The following is a 15,144-nucleotide window of genomic DNA, read 5'->3' on the forward strand; positions in this document are numbered from 1 at the left end:
CAGTCTAATTTTAATTTGGGATCCGCTTGGTAGAGATGTCTAAGGCACGACTGGACAGGTTATTCTTGCAGTAAATAAGAGAATGAAAACTTGAAACTTGGGCTAATGTTTGCTTGACATGAAGTCCTTTATTTACATGTTTTACTACATGCCCCGTAAAACTGTGCACAAATCTTTTTGATAGCTCGTTTGTTATTTCCAACACCGGCTATGGCCACAAATTTAGTTGGAGTACCCGCCTCCCCACGTCTGGAAACTGTTTGTGCGAGTATCGTCCACATTATCGAATGAAGTGTGTTTTGAAAGATTCCGATGAAAAATGTATCGAACAATGGTTGTAGTCGATGAGTTAAGCAGATGGTCCCACGGTCTAGCAAGGATCTGACAAGAGTTGAAGAAATATATTTTTTTTTACTCGGAATTCAACCACTAACGATTAGATCCACTTAACCCAAAGTAAAAATGAACGCCTCGAAACAATTACTCTGATTGAAGGAGACTGAACTTTTGTAGATAAAATTTAACACATTTCTATTCCTATAATCCTTGCTGAGTTCCTCAGGGGAATACCTAAGAGGAATCTTAAGCGATTTAGTGGTGAAAGATTTAAATGCCATTTTTAAATGATAGATAAAACCGAAGGAAGTTGGCACTTGGTCACGGTATTTAAACAATAGAAATTTTTATTATTTGACCTTTTTCAGTACATGTTTTATCCCGTGGTGAATTGCCTGAAGGAGGAAATTTTTTAAGGCTACTAACATGAGTCAAATGTTTTTTGCAGCGAGCTCTGAGTAGCAGTGCGCACGTCTTAAAGTCCGTCTGACAAGTATTAGTACTTCTCGATTTATCGGTTAGCACTGAAGTCTGTTTTCATTGATATTTTTAGAATTACTTCAAAATAAACCTGTTATCTCTGGATAGACTAATTCACAGTCTGACATCGACCAATGAGCGTGCGTGGCCCCAGAGAGACGTGATCAAAATATCCGCCATACTGAGGAATTACTCCGTTACTATCTCAGAAACGTTCAAGGGTTTTTTTCCCGGATCGGCTGAAGCGTAGGTTCTGCTTAGTTAGTGAGGTGATGAGTAGGAAACAATAGATTGAATTTCCTTTCATGCTTCTGACCTCGGTATCGTCCAATTGGATGTAAATCTCGACCCTTCACACGCTTCAGCACAGCGGGATGTGATGTAAAAATGACGTCGCTCACTCTATGAATCGTTTTGAAGGATCATAGAAGGCTCAGTTGTTGAGGAAAATCTGTTATGACTGAAACGCTCTCACAAAGGGAAATTTAGTGAGTAGTCAATCTCTTTCTCCTGATTATTCTAGTAGCTTGTGTTCGATTTAGCTAACAAGTAACCGGTACACCGTTGGTAGCGTTGTTATTTCCGTTATTTCAAGTCATAAGCATGAAATTTTTTTCTAGCTGCGCCGTTTCTATGTCTGTTTGGCGTTTGGCGTTTTTCACCGCGTGCCACATTAAGTTCCAACAATAATCAGTAATGTCTGCGAAGATTTTCTTCGGCATCATAAAAAGATCACCCTTTGTTTTGTCTTTGTCAGCACTGGAGCACGCGAGAAAACATCAGAAATCTTTTATCTCTTTTAACGCACACTTATTTCACTTACTTAATGATGCATTCAATGATCTTTCGCTTTGCTTCACACAAAGATATGGTAGAATTTGCAGTCAAATCCCCTATTAGGCGAAAAGGCAATCCAGCTAGCGTCTTTAACGATTCTTTCGCGCGTATTCAGATTCTGCCCATCTTCTCAGTGACGTTGTTGGTTCAGTAAACATAGTAAATTACATTAACAAGCAATTGAGTTCCTGTATGGCAAAGAGGAACTTAGAACAAGAGCTTGGTTTTAGCATGATCAAAACTTGAGTCATTCTAAGCATGCCCTTTTTCTCAGTGCCGTTATTGGTTCAGTAAACATACCAAATTACATTAACAGGCACTTGAGTTCCTGTAGGGCAAAGAGGAACTTAAAACTGGAGCCCGGTTTCAGCAAGATTAGAACTTGAACTATAATTTCCTCAATATCTAATTTCATATTTTCCTGCTTTTACCATCGCCCGATATCAAAGTTGAAGGCAATAAAAAGTAGAGGACTAAGATTTTTCCCTGCTCCTAGGACTATACTTTGATTGTGCAATTAATAAAATGCATTGCATAATGGTCCAGCCGAACAACAGAAGGGAAAAAAAAAGGAAACAGTTATAACCGAAGTTCAGCTCGCCAAAGAACTGAACGATCCAGCGTATCTGTACCGATATTTGTCGATTCAACTGAATCAGTAAAGGCCCTTATCATCATATCATCAGGTTTAAGATTTCATTAGCTTTATTTCAACACTAAGGGTCAACATTTAATTGAATTTGCTGCAGATTTGGTTCATCGATTCATCTCCCCTGCAACTGTTTGCAGCTCGCCCCTCAAATCTCTCAAGAACATTTACACCACAAGCGACAAAGCTATATTAAAAAATGGTCAAGTTGGTAGTTTTGGTGACGGCGGTAGCTCTAAGTATCTGCTTCTTTCTCCAAACTTCAGGTATGTAACTTTAACGTAATTAATAAATCTGGGTCGTCTCAATTTCGCCTTGAGCAAGGTATTTTCCGGGGGGGTTTAGACGACAGTCCTGTATCGGACGGTGTACATAATGACCTTTTCCGACGGACGGTTGAAACGATGAAAATTCTTCCTTTCATCTATGTGTGACTTGCACTTCGCGCTCGCCTCGCGCTTGCCTCTGTTTGCCTGAAAAACGCAAAAAATAATCCCGGTTCTGGAGGGCCGATATTAGAATAAAGATTGCTTTCACCAACCTCAATAGGATCTCATTCTGTCGTCGCGTTCCGATACCTTCCCTTTGCTCTCAATTCTGAGAATTATAACTGGTTTCCTATTATCACATCAGACTTATTGCAGGGTTTGTGGTCCCTAAGTTTGTGGTCCCTAAGTTTTTCCCTAAGTTTTTTTTTTCTTCGTCCTAAAATGGATTGCACACTGATTTTTTTCAAACTGTCACCCACTCTCTCGTATCAAGATTTAGGCCAAATAGCCCCCCCCCTCCTCATTCGCAGAAAGTTTCATATTCTGTCTTCTTTTCATGAGCTCGAAGCTTTCTTCAAACGACAAATGTTTTTCATTAAGCAGATAAATCTATTTCGCTCGCTCATTAAGCTATATAAAATATCCTTCTCGAAAGGAAGAAAAGATGATCTGGGACTTAAACAATTATAAAGTCCAGAAATGGACCGATTCGTGGCCGCTAGCCAATTGTATTATTCTGCCAGAAAGATTCCCTGGTATCAAATTCATCCCAAGCAACCGGCAAGGTTCCAGAAAAACTTGAACTCCTTTTTCAGTAATTTTCTACTCATCAGGGATCACTGTACCTGACAGGGACTGGATCCTTTTGCGAGAGTCATCAGTTAGTATTTTTAATTGGGGCATTTCGTAGCTAAAACAAACTTAATGGAAATCTGCTTTGCCTCATGTTCATAGTACATTGAACTGCTTATTTTTACCGCGGAACACGAAGCATATTTTTGGCTTTTCCTAATGCACCGTGCATGTAACTACTTGTCATCGACTACCAAATCGGAAAATTGAAGGTGAACGCTGGCGTATCACATCAAAAATTGTGTAGCCATGGAACAAACCGGAACGATTTAACTCAGGAATTGAGGTCTCGACCTTAAAGTAACAATGCCAATGGCTTGTCCTTCTTGAGGATCTAAATAATCTCGTTTTTCGTCTTTGCAATTATTGTTTTTATTATTGATTCAATCCACTTCGTTGCTGTTTTTCCACAGTAATTTGTGTGTCAACATAATGATTCCATTTCATTCTTGGCCAATTCTTTCGGACTCTAAATGCCTCGTGACATATCTCCTTCGACCATGTCACCAATAAATAAAAACTGTGTTGAAAATTTTAAATCAATTTCTGGACGAATTAAGAAGCAAAGCATCTATTTTAACATATTTTTAGTTTCAACGTTTCTTGCCAAAAATATTGAATGTCTGCTGTCTTCTCTCTTGCCATTGTTGATTCAGCAAACACAGTGATAAGTTCCTGTATTGCAAAGAGGAACTTATAAGTCCTTAAAAGACTTAACGCCAGAGGCACGTTTCAGCAAAAACATAACTTGTGCTTTTATTACATTTCCTTGTATTAAATTGCTCTTTCCCTTTGCTATTATACAGTCGCCCGGTTAAAAAAGACCAATGAAATTAAAAACACGAGCGGTTACTTTACAGCCGCAACCACGGCCTCAAAAGCTGAGGAAGTGAACAAAAAAGCAATTGATTAAAGCAGGAATGCCATGGATGGTTAAATTTAGGAATTCAGGTTAAGCCGGTGCCTGTTTGACCTAAAATCATTAAGATGATTAATTTTGTAATCCGCGGAAATCTTGACAATGCCTGACGACCTTATCAAAATATTTTTATTGCTTGTAGATCTCTTGAAAAGGTATACAAAGGCTTTAAAATTTAGTTGGGACACTTAACATTAACTATGACGGGCTAAAACTGCAGTTAACATTGAAAATTGCTGCAAGATAATACAATTTTTCATTCGCTCATAGTTATTTTTAAATTTCAAACGTAATCTTTGGATGATTGATCTCAGCTCACTTATAGTTAATCGAGATTGCAGGCATATTACTCTTACCATTAAAAGCTCTATAGCTATCAGAAATCTTTGGAGACAAATAAAATTCTTTAGGGGGATGACGATGGATAGGCCAGAGTATGGGTGGGAGGGAAGGGAGCCTTCTCGACACTCCTCCCCAAGCTCCTACCTGCAAGGTTTTTGCCACGTTTTGATGTTTTCTGCGATCTATCACTTTACAGACCCACGGCAACATGGAATCGATTTGTTTTATATGAGAAAGAAGCAAAAAAAAGTCTTAATCATGACGTCATCTATGCACCTTTCTTCCAATAAGTCACTAAAAATGCGCGGGTAACTCAGCTAATCATACAAATTCAAATTAAACATGGTGGCTCGAAAAAAGATGGCGAAATACTCTTTTCTAAATTCGCGCTCTTTTAATTTTGTTTTAAAATGCACCAAGGGCAGAAGAAACGTTTTGTGTCTCTCGAGTTCATTACCCACTTTTCAAGCAGAGACTCTAAGCAAAAAAAGATAAACTTCCCCAAGACCCTCAAACAAATGAGCAGTTCCTTTAGTATCCTATATTCAGGTAATTTAGTGTTAACAACTAGTTTGAAAACGTAAATTGGTCACCGTAAAGAGCAAAAAAGCTCACTTTCGAGCGTTAGCCCTTCGTCAGAGCAATTGCTGAAGGGCAACGCTCGAAAGGGTTAACGAAGGGCTAACACTCGAAACGTCAGCTTTTTTACTCTTTACGGTGGCCAATTTACGTTTTCAACCTAGTTGTTAACACTAAATTACCTGCTACACTCTCCTACCGACGTAGTACCACAGTTTCTTTAGAAACTTACCCCCTTTATTAATTTATCCTATATTCAGTTGCATTCAGTCTAATAGTTGCAATTAAGGGGAAGGAGAAATGAAGAGAAAACGGAAATGGAGCAGAACACAATTTGCAGGGCGTGAAATTAATTTTTTTTTCTGGTAGCCACTTGGCTCCTAAATTCTTCAAAGTGGTAGCCAATTCAAAAAAAGTCGGTGGCCATTTTGAAAGACAAACAAAACCTTTTTTCACGCTGTCAACGTTCTAGATAGACCCTCCAAAATTAACTTAGGGAAAAGATCTCTAACGTTCTACAAAGTGGACACTAGGATGGATGATATACAACGTTAAAGCTCACCTAAATCCAAGATGGTGTCCGGTTATCGATTGAGATGCGTGTGCTGAGTTTTGGAAACAAACTTAACGAGGAAGTTTGCCGCGGATTTATCTTTTCAAATCTTTTTTATTCACTATATCTCTCGGTAAGGTTGTGATGAAACATTCTGGTCGCCATTTTGGCGACTAATTTTCAAGATTTGGTCGCCCAAGTGAAAAATTTAGTCGCGTTGGCGCCTGTATTAGGCGCAATTTCACGCCCTGATTTGGGTTGTGATTGCTACTTGCAAATTAGCCCGTTCACAATCGCCACTTACCCTCTTAAAAAAAAAGGAACGGGGCGTAAATTGTAAATTTGGAAGAAAACAAACTCCGCATTAGATAATTGGCAAGAGGATGTGTTGATATCCTCTTGATAATTGGCTAATTTAGTGATGTTTGCATTTCTGTTGAACGAGAGAGCATTTTCCGAGTAGATTGAGTCAAGTGTTAGAATAAATGAAACTGTTGCCGTAAACAGCTCTTCAGTTAATCCCGTTGTTATGCGATATATTACGTTTCACTTCCCTTTATTGCAGAAGCAAAACGTCCTGCCGGGCAAGGATTTTGTTTCCAGAGGTACAACCAAAAAACTGGAGAATGCAAGAAAAGAATGAAAGTATTCAAGCAACTGAAAGGCGATTGTTGCTCAAATGGCGGCGGAGGATGGAGCTCTAAAAAAAAAGGCAGAACAAGATGTGAGCCTTGTAAGACTTCTAATAAAGGTAAATTGGGCTTCAGTTGAGAACTATATTTGCGACTGGAAGTAATACAAGCTGTAACTGTGTGCATTTAATGAATTAATTGGGAAACGCTTTCTTTTCACGCGAAACGGCCGGTTTTATCTGACGAACGTCCAACGGCAAACGATTTAATTCGAAATTGTTTTTCAGGCATTTTATGACGTTAACACGTTTTGACACACCATTTAAGAAAAAAAAAACAATTGGCGACAATAACAAGGGATTTTTTTAACAAAAAACAGTTTTTAATTTTAATGGACGTTGCGGTACTATACGGTCGATAATCACGACTAGTTTTAGCGAGTGTAGTAACGAAGAAATACGATGAGGAACCAAAAAGATATGATGAGGAACAAAAATAAAGCGTTGATGGAGAAGGCGACTAGTTCGTGACGTGTGATTGCATCAGCTGTTGTCAAATCTTCTTGTCCTATTTCTGGAAATGGTTTTTGTCACCATCAACACTGGCACCACAGGTGCGCAGCGGAGTTGTACCATGGTTCGTACATGTTTCGTCGATGAACAAATACAAACTTTGTCATGCAAACTTTTTACAGAAATCCAGGTTTAAATTAAAAACATTTAGGCCACTGAAAAAATATGTCAAAGTAACAGCTCGCCACGCTCGGGTGGACTCCAATGAATACCGTATTTCCTCGAATAAGCGCCCACGCTCTAATCAGCGCCCTCCCCCGAATAAGCACCCACTGCTAAGGCCATTATATCAAACAAGCACCCCCTTCGAATAGGTGCTCCCCTCTCTACTCCCTTACTTTCTTAAATAGTAAGGATACAAGGAAAAACTGTGTCTATTGCCACTTTATCTGTAACTTTTTAAGCTTCAACCAAATATAATCAGCATGGGTTAATAATTTCTAAATAAGTGCCCCTCTCGATTAAGCACCCTCCTTCCGACATGTGCCCCCCAATTTAGCCGAAATTTCAAATTAACACACGGGCGCTTATTCGAGGAAATACGGTACTAAGCCTTTTTACTGGATAACTGAAGTTTACGATCATAAAATGAGTAAAGGTAGTAATTTCAGCACTTAGGAATGAATTTGAATTGTTTAAAATCATTTTTCTTAGTAACAAGTTACTGGGGACCCTGGAATGCGTGGAGTAAATGCAACGCGACGTGTGGTCCTTCATTTGAAGTCCGTAACAGAACATGCATCTCTAAGGGAAAGCCAAACTGCAAGGGATCTGGAGAGGAATGGAAACGCTGCAAGACAACGCCCTGTCCAAGTATGTATTGAGGGAGGGGTGGGAGGGTTCCAAGTATGTATTGAGGGAGGGGTGGGAGGGTTCCAAGTATGTATTGAGGGAGGGGTGGGAGGGTTCCAAGTATTTATTAGGGAAGGGGAGAGACAGGTGATATCACAATTTTGTCACTTTTCGTTTGATGTTGACAACTAATCAATTTGCAATGAAAACTTCAAAATGTCACCCTTTTTATATGTGTTAGGCACTGCTGACAAGCACACCTACAGAAAGACACATCAACTGCCCGATAGACAGACAGACATATTGTTTATGTTTACAACAAGAACCGACCAAACCATCGACACTGTATTCAAGTTTCCGTTGCGATTAAAATTATTTTCAAGATCAATCAATTCTATCCGAGACGCAGAGCTTGTTTATGAGGGTTCGATTTCACTAATGATATTTTCAGTATTTCGTGCCAAAACATCACTCCATCGCCAATCAGGTTATACTTTGTAATTGTAATGATGAAGTAGCCATTTGCGCGAAAGTATTTTTATCTCTTCGCCACAATATTTGATTTCGCAGAAAAAAGGTTGTGAATAATTTAATTTGTCGCATATCAAAGATGATGGCGCAGCGATTGGTACCAAAACCAACACTGATCCGTACCACCTCCGAAGACGCCCGACCCTCCTGGCTGGCAATGGAGGTCCCTGATGAAATTTCACATGATCATCTTCTCACCTTCCTATTTAGATGTTTTTCTTTTTTTCTAACTTCCTTCACTAATTTTTAAGGGAGTTTACAGGTTTCCTTCCTTTGTTATTTCATTCTTAGTCGATGGTGGTTGGTCTGACTGGGGTAACTGGACAAGGTGCTCGGTGACTTGTAGGAATGGCACACAAATACGAACTAGGACCTGTACCAATCCTCCTCCGCAGTTTAATGGCAAAGAGTGTCAGGGGAAACTGGAAGATGGAAGACCTTGTATGGAACAAGAGAAATGCCCGAGTGAGTTTCAATGATTTTGATTTTGTCGTTTTGTTAACTACTGAGAACAAGCACATGGTTTTGGATGCTACAGGGATAAGGTTTGAAGGTTTAATTGACTGTGAAAAACAAGAAAGAGTCAACGCTTAGTAAGTAAGTAAAACACGCTTGCCCTGTCAACTGAGCTGATTTCCACAGTTAGGGACCTATGGTTAGGAATACTGAATTTAAAATCCGAATCACTACGTTTAAAAAATAAATTTAAAATATTACAATTAAATAATCACGTGAATCTAAGATGGTGAGAAGGTGTAAGCGTTAATTTTTGTTTGAAGTGATGATTAAGTTTCGTACAATCGGATGTCTTCAGGGCGTGAGTTCCATAGTTTAGCACCACTATTAGAAAATTTGTTTTGTTAGGTATTCGGTCACAGGTAAAGGCAACTGCAATGAGGTAGGGGGAGCCCCTGAGATTGTAGTGAGTAGTATCGAGGGCCTGGGGACTAGATCTAAGTTCGAGAACCAGCAAATCAATGGTAAAACTTAAGATCTAAATGAACTATATCGATTATGTTTTTAAGTTGACGGGGGCTGGGGCGATTGGAGCGCATGGTCCGGATGTAGTTTAACGTGTGGGATTGGAACAAGACGACGTGAGCGAAAGTGTGACTCACCAAAACCTCAGTATGGTGGCCAAATGTGTAAAGAAAGTGAAAGACTTGATATAAAACATTGCAGGGAACAAAAATGCCGAGAAGGTTTGTTTGAAGATTACATTATAATAAATGTTAGTCCTAGTTTATTTATTTATTTATTTTATTTATTGATGAGCCTAAGTTATGGGTCACTTTGGATTATTGACTGCCAATGAGGAGGGCATCGTCAGAATACCTCAGACCATTATGGGGGGATCTGGAAATCTGGTAAGTTTTCTTATGACGCAAGCAAACTCCTTCGACAGCCTTCCCCTCCTCCCCCTCCTCAGGCAAGAAATAAAGACCAGTACCTCATCGCCATTAGGATGCGTCAGGCAAGATGGAGTACTTCCTGTATTGTGTTGGTGGTGGTGCTTACAAGTCCTTACCTCTTCGGTTCTCAAACTTGGTTTTTAATGTTTTACAGAATTCTCAGGATCTGGTTCAGGAGATGGCTGGGAAAGTGGTGATGGATCAGGATCCGGCTCTGCGGGGTCTGGGTCTGGGTCTGGGGCAGACGACGGGTGGGAGATAGGTGGTAGAAGGAGAAAGAGAGCCTGGAGCGATGATGAAGACTTACGATGAGTGATAGATGTTACGTCTACGTTGGCAACGTCCTCAAGAGTTCCTTTATAGAGTAGTTAAGCGATCGTTTCTTTTCTTACAATTTTATAGTGAAAATGTTACGCTTTTAAAAATTAGGGAGGGGGTGGAGAGTCGCCGATGATGATCCGCCAAAGACGTAGCAAAGGGTCATTCAGAGTTTTTTTTTCCTTGAAAATTTGCCAACCAAATGGTGCAAAAGATTTGCAGTAGTGCGTTAGACGTAGAGCTGATGATTAAAAATGTTTTAGTTTCTTAAGTTATTTTTTTTCTTTAGAAGAGAGATATAAACTATGACTAAAAATATCAACATCTATCAGAAAAGTAATCAAACATTTGATGTCTTCAAAATATTTTAACTTGTAACCAGAGACTGAGATTTTGTCACCATGTTTTGTCGTTTTGAAGGAAATGGTACAAGTTTCTCGATAAATTCTACTTTGCCATTGAAACTTTAGTGAATTTGATACTTTTTCGGTCAGAACTGATTGAGCAATAACGACTTATCCAAAGTAATAACAGTTATGAAATTTAAGAATTCATCTCAGAGTCTAATAGTCAGAAGTTGTTAGAAAAATATGAATATCTAGAATACTTAGTTAAGAATATTTGACTAAGGTTTACAAATAAGGCGAAGATTTTATCTATCTTCAGAATACGAGTGGAGTCGGGAATCAGGAGCTCGTTACAGTCTCTGACGAAGTTTGATATAAGCTTCACTGAATTATTTTTATAAGGTTTGCGTGAGTTTCCCTCGTATAATCATGTTCCTACTGGTTACATTTTTGAAGTTCAAATAAATAAAATATTTTGGCAAATTAGTGATAATTTCCTTCTAGTTATCAGTTGTACATAGCTACGAACAGTTTGTCTTGTTTTCGTTTAGTTATGTCAGTTCCGAGCATCTATACGAGGCTATTGTTCCCCCTTCCCCCTTCCCTCGACACAATTATTGATCACCACATAGGGGAAAGCCGTAGACGGTTCAGTAGGGCAATTGTTTTTTTCAAAGAACGGACTGGGCCCGAAAGATTCAGCTTTTACTGTCAAAAGGGGGAGGGGAGGGTGCTAGAAAGGAGAATCAAGGAGAGTGCGGATGACACCAAGAAGAAGATTTTAATCGTTTTATTGTTTTTTTGGATGTTTGTTTTGTTTTGTTTGTTTGTTTTGTTTTGTTTGTTTGTTTTTTAAGCTAACATCGATCCTTCAACGTGATCGGTTTTGCCTTTTGGGTATCGATGAAAAAGGAGGATCCTCATAACAGTTCAACTTTGAAGGTTTATTCGTCCCCAGGAGCAATAATGGGCTCCTGTTCGTCCCTTGTTACGCATGATAGATGTAATGCAATTTGCACTGATTACTCAGCACTGAACTACACTTCGTCTGACGTCAGTGTTTTGAATATTTAATGAGGTCCTTTCGGTTCATCCCTTTTAACCGCGACCAAATAGGTCATATTTACGTAAAGTAACACTATTTGGAGCACCCACGCCATATTGACCATCTAACTTCAGTTGTGAAATTCTACGGTACACAAAATTAGCATTTATTAAGCGAAGATGAGGTTATTAATTCTCTCGCTCCTCTGCAGCTTTGTATATTTGCTCGCACTTCAGACTAGCTGCTTTGCTGCAAAGTTTACGATGTTTCCTATGGTGGGTCGGAGTCACTACTTAGTTCTTGCGAGGATAGGAGAAGAATTGGAAAGCAGAGGTCATGAGGTGAAGTATAAATGTTCATGGAGATCACATTTCATTACAACTTATGAGTTTAGTAAATTTTTTGGTTCGATATCCAACTTACTTCGCTTAGTTAGGGTAAGTGGCCCACAGTTGTTAATTCGGCGCCGGAATCAACCAAAAATTACCGTTCCACGGTTCCCAAACCGCGCTCCCGTCCAGTTTAAACACTGAGATTTTTATATCAGGTCATTTTTTTAAAAATTATTCTAAGCCTCTACAAGCCGAGTCTAAAGAAAAATATGGAGAAATGAGCGATTTAGTGTGACGAATCGCTACCTTACGCTTGAGTAATTGAAGCTGTCACGCTGTTTCCGCTCTCTGATTGGATGATAAGAAGCAGTAATGCAAGTCAATCAGAGAAGATAAAACCGGGCAACCGTGACAGCCGGTTCGTCGGATGTGACTGAAGCGCCGTTTGTCTCTTTCTCCGTAAACATATTACATATTAAATATATAAAGTAAGCAACAGATACACAAAATATAATTGTTATCCTTCAAAGCAGCTTATCAGATAAACTGAAAGGTTTATGAGGTACGCTACACATAGAACTTCATGGATGCACAAATAATCAAATGGAGCCTTAAGAAGCGACGTGTGCGAACGAGGAGTCATGGTTTTTCCTCGAGTGCTTTCATACTTTTGCACGCCACGATAGCTCGCATACTCGATAGACGATCCCTTTAAAAAGTCTCAGTGGTAAGATGTTTTTACTCTCTTTACCTTTCAAAAAACTCGCTCACTTGCTTTTTGCCCTTTGTATTTTCCCAAATAAGGTGTTGATTATTGTGGGGGATTGTGAAAAGTTTGCTGCGAAGGACCCCCGTGTACGAACATTCAAGTGCTCAGAAGATCTCACCAAACTTGACCCAACCAAGATAGATCACTTGATGAAGTTTTGGTTTGACAACTGCGATGCAATACTCAGCAACCCTGAGATCATGAACCGAGTCAAATCTTCTGATGCTGTTATTGGAGATGCTGCGTTCCAGTGCTCATATTTGATCGCCGATAAATTTTCCTTACCACATGTTACAGTCTTGATGAGTCCTCTCAGTACCGGTTCGGTGTTGCAGTTAAACTTTGCACAACTTCCGTCCTACATACCCCAGTTCACCTCCGGATTCACCGACCACATGAATTTTCTTCAGAGAGTGAAGAATACCATGCAACACTTATTTCATCAATTGATGGTTCTTCCGAAAATAGACAACGTCTACGGACCGCTAAAGAAGAAGTATAACATCACACCAGAGAAATCCCTCCGAGAGACTTACCAAAAAATTGACCTTGTCCTTGTTCAATCGGATCCCCTCGATTATCCAAGGTTTCATTTACCGAGTGAGAATCACACTTTTGTAGCTAACTTACCGGTGATGCTTATCCAAAATTTATCTTCAGGCTAACCTTTTAAATGAGAAAGGAAAGGGAAGACACCGAGGCAGTTAACAATCCCAATAAATTTCAATCCTTACTCTCCTTTTTTTCTTCTATTCTCTTGTTTTCCTTCCTTTTCTGTGATCTGAGATTAAAACTCAATATCACTTTTTACGTTTACAACAGCAAAACTACCACTCATGCTTTTAGACAAGCAATCTCCATGTTTTCCTCAAAAGTAACAAGTGGTAGGCTTCTCTCTAAGGGAACGTTATCATCAGAACTTCATGTGTGTAATTTTATTTCCTTTCTATTTTTTATTTCCAGATACTAAACTGGTTGGTCCATTACTCTCAAGTCCGGCCAAACCCCTCCCAGGTGATCTTCAACAGTTTGTCATGGGGTCTGGGGACGAAGGTGTTATACTTGTGTCGTTTGGATCGATTCTGTCTCAGATAGACGATCAAACAATTGAAAGAATGGCAGCTGTGTTTTCTAGCTTACCACAGAGAGTTATCTGGAAACTTGATACAGGTAACTGAGTTATGAGTTTGGTCGATGTGTTGTTGTTGGTGCTGTTTATTAAATTCAGTGTACACAAGCCAAGGTGGACTATTAAAATAAAGTTTACCTTCCTTTGCTCCCGTGTGAGAAGCTGGTATTTGACTACAAGTACTGTTTGAGAAGGAATCTCAACACTCTGCTTTCATTATTGGCTTCTAAAGAGCGATTCTTTTGCTGTCTACTTTGAAGACTAAAGCCTTGATCTAGTTGTCATAACGACAACAAGGCTTCAATCAGAATATCAAAATTTGAAACCGTGCGTACGTAATTGTGTCACTCCTGGGAATTTTGATGTTTGATGTTATCCTTCCGTGATACAGAGGGCAAAAGTTTGAACCTTGGCGACAACGTCAAAGTGTCTTCCTGGCTTCCACAGAACGACATTCTCGGTCATCCAAAGACACGTCTGTTCATTGGCCATGCTGGAATGAATGGAATGTTGGAGGCTGCCTACCATGGAGTCCCTATGATTTGTGTGCCTTTCTTTGGAGACCAGTTTGACAACTCTGTGGCGGCAAAGCACTTTGGGATGGCGGAATTTTTGTACAAGGAGTCAATAACTGAGGGGAGTCTTGTGAATTTAATAACCGCTGTTCTTAACAAACCAAGGTAAGCGAGATCACGTAACGGCTAATAGCTGGTCATAAGACTTCTATGGTGGATTTGTCCACGCCTTTGTCTTTCTTTATCGCAAAGGGGAATTTGAGTCCACTTTGAAAATCAAAAAGACCAAAGACTAACCAACATTTGTTTACTTTCAGTTACCGCGAGAATGCTGCCAGAATTTCCAAGTCTATCAAGCTGCGCCCGCGTTCTGCCATAGAGGCAGCCGCTGACTGGGTGGAGTACGCGCAAGCTCTAGGTGACTTGTCGTTCCTCAGACCACGAAGCCTGGATCTATCATTTTATCAGCTTTACCTTTTGGATGTATTAGCTCTGTTTCTTTTGCTGTCAATCATCGTTGTAGCCGCTGTTTATTTAGTGCTCAGGTGTTTGTATCGTTTTTGCTGCAACAAGAAGCCGACGAAAGAAAAGCCGAACTAACAGATCGCAATATTTTTGTCACAAAAATAAACTTAGACAACTTTATCATCATGTATTTCCATCGTCCTCTGACAACAACAAGGAGCTGAGATTACAATCAGTGATGTTTTGCTCCTCATCCTACTTTCTCTTTCTGTTTCTGATTGTTATCGATCAGATAAGCTCCTCCTTAACTCTTTGACTCCCAGAAGCGATTAACTTGTAAATTCTCCCTATAACATCTATACATCATCCAACAAACAAGTAATGAGAATACCCAAACTTATCAAATAAAGTTGTTATCTCGACCTGGCACCAAAGTTTTGCGACTAACTTGGAAGGAAATCGGCAGCAG

At 39.6% G+C, this 15,144-nt stretch overlaps 2 protein-coding genes across 2 annotated transcripts; both read left to right on the forward strand.

Moving 5' to 3' along the window:
• The first annotated feature begins 1,272 nt into the window (after nucleotides 1–1,272).
• LOC113680801 (thrombospondin-1) lies at nucleotides 1,273–10,903 on the forward strand. Its single transcript, XM_027197855.2, has 7 exons — nucleotides 1,273–1,304; nucleotides 2,403–2,568; nucleotides 6,382–6,567; nucleotides 7,675–7,833; nucleotides 8,635–8,808; nucleotides 9,369–9,545; nucleotides 9,910–10,903. Exons 2-7 carry the CDS (start codon nucleotides 2,502–2,504, stop codon nucleotides 10,065–10,067), a joined length of 921 nt encoding a protein of 306 aa, XP_027053656.2. The 5' UTR covers nucleotides 1,273–1,304; nucleotides 2,403–2,501; the 3' UTR covers nucleotides 10,068–10,903.
• Nucleotides 10,904–11,473: 570 nt separating this feature from the next.
• LOC113680799 (UDP-glucuronosyltransferase 2A2) lies at nucleotides 11,474–14,857 on the forward strand. Its single transcript, XM_089203869.1, has 5 exons — nucleotides 11,474–11,806; nucleotides 12,602–13,166; nucleotides 13,530–13,736; nucleotides 14,087–14,375; nucleotides 14,528–14,857. Exons 1-5 carry the CDS (start codon nucleotides 11,645–11,647, stop codon nucleotides 14,808–14,810), a joined length of 1,506 nt encoding a protein of 501 aa, XP_089059995.1. The 5' UTR covers nucleotides 11,474–11,644; the 3' UTR covers nucleotides 14,811–14,857.
• The last annotated feature ends 287 nt before the right edge of the window (nucleotides 14,858–15,144 follow it).

Source organism: Pocillopora damicornis, chromosome 4 (assembly GCF_964200805.1).
Source record: "Pocillopora damicornis chromosome 4, jaPocDami1.2, whole genome shotgun sequence".
NCBI lineage: Eukaryota > Metazoa > Cnidaria > Anthozoa > Scleractinia > Pocilloporidae > Pocillopora > Pocillopora damicornis.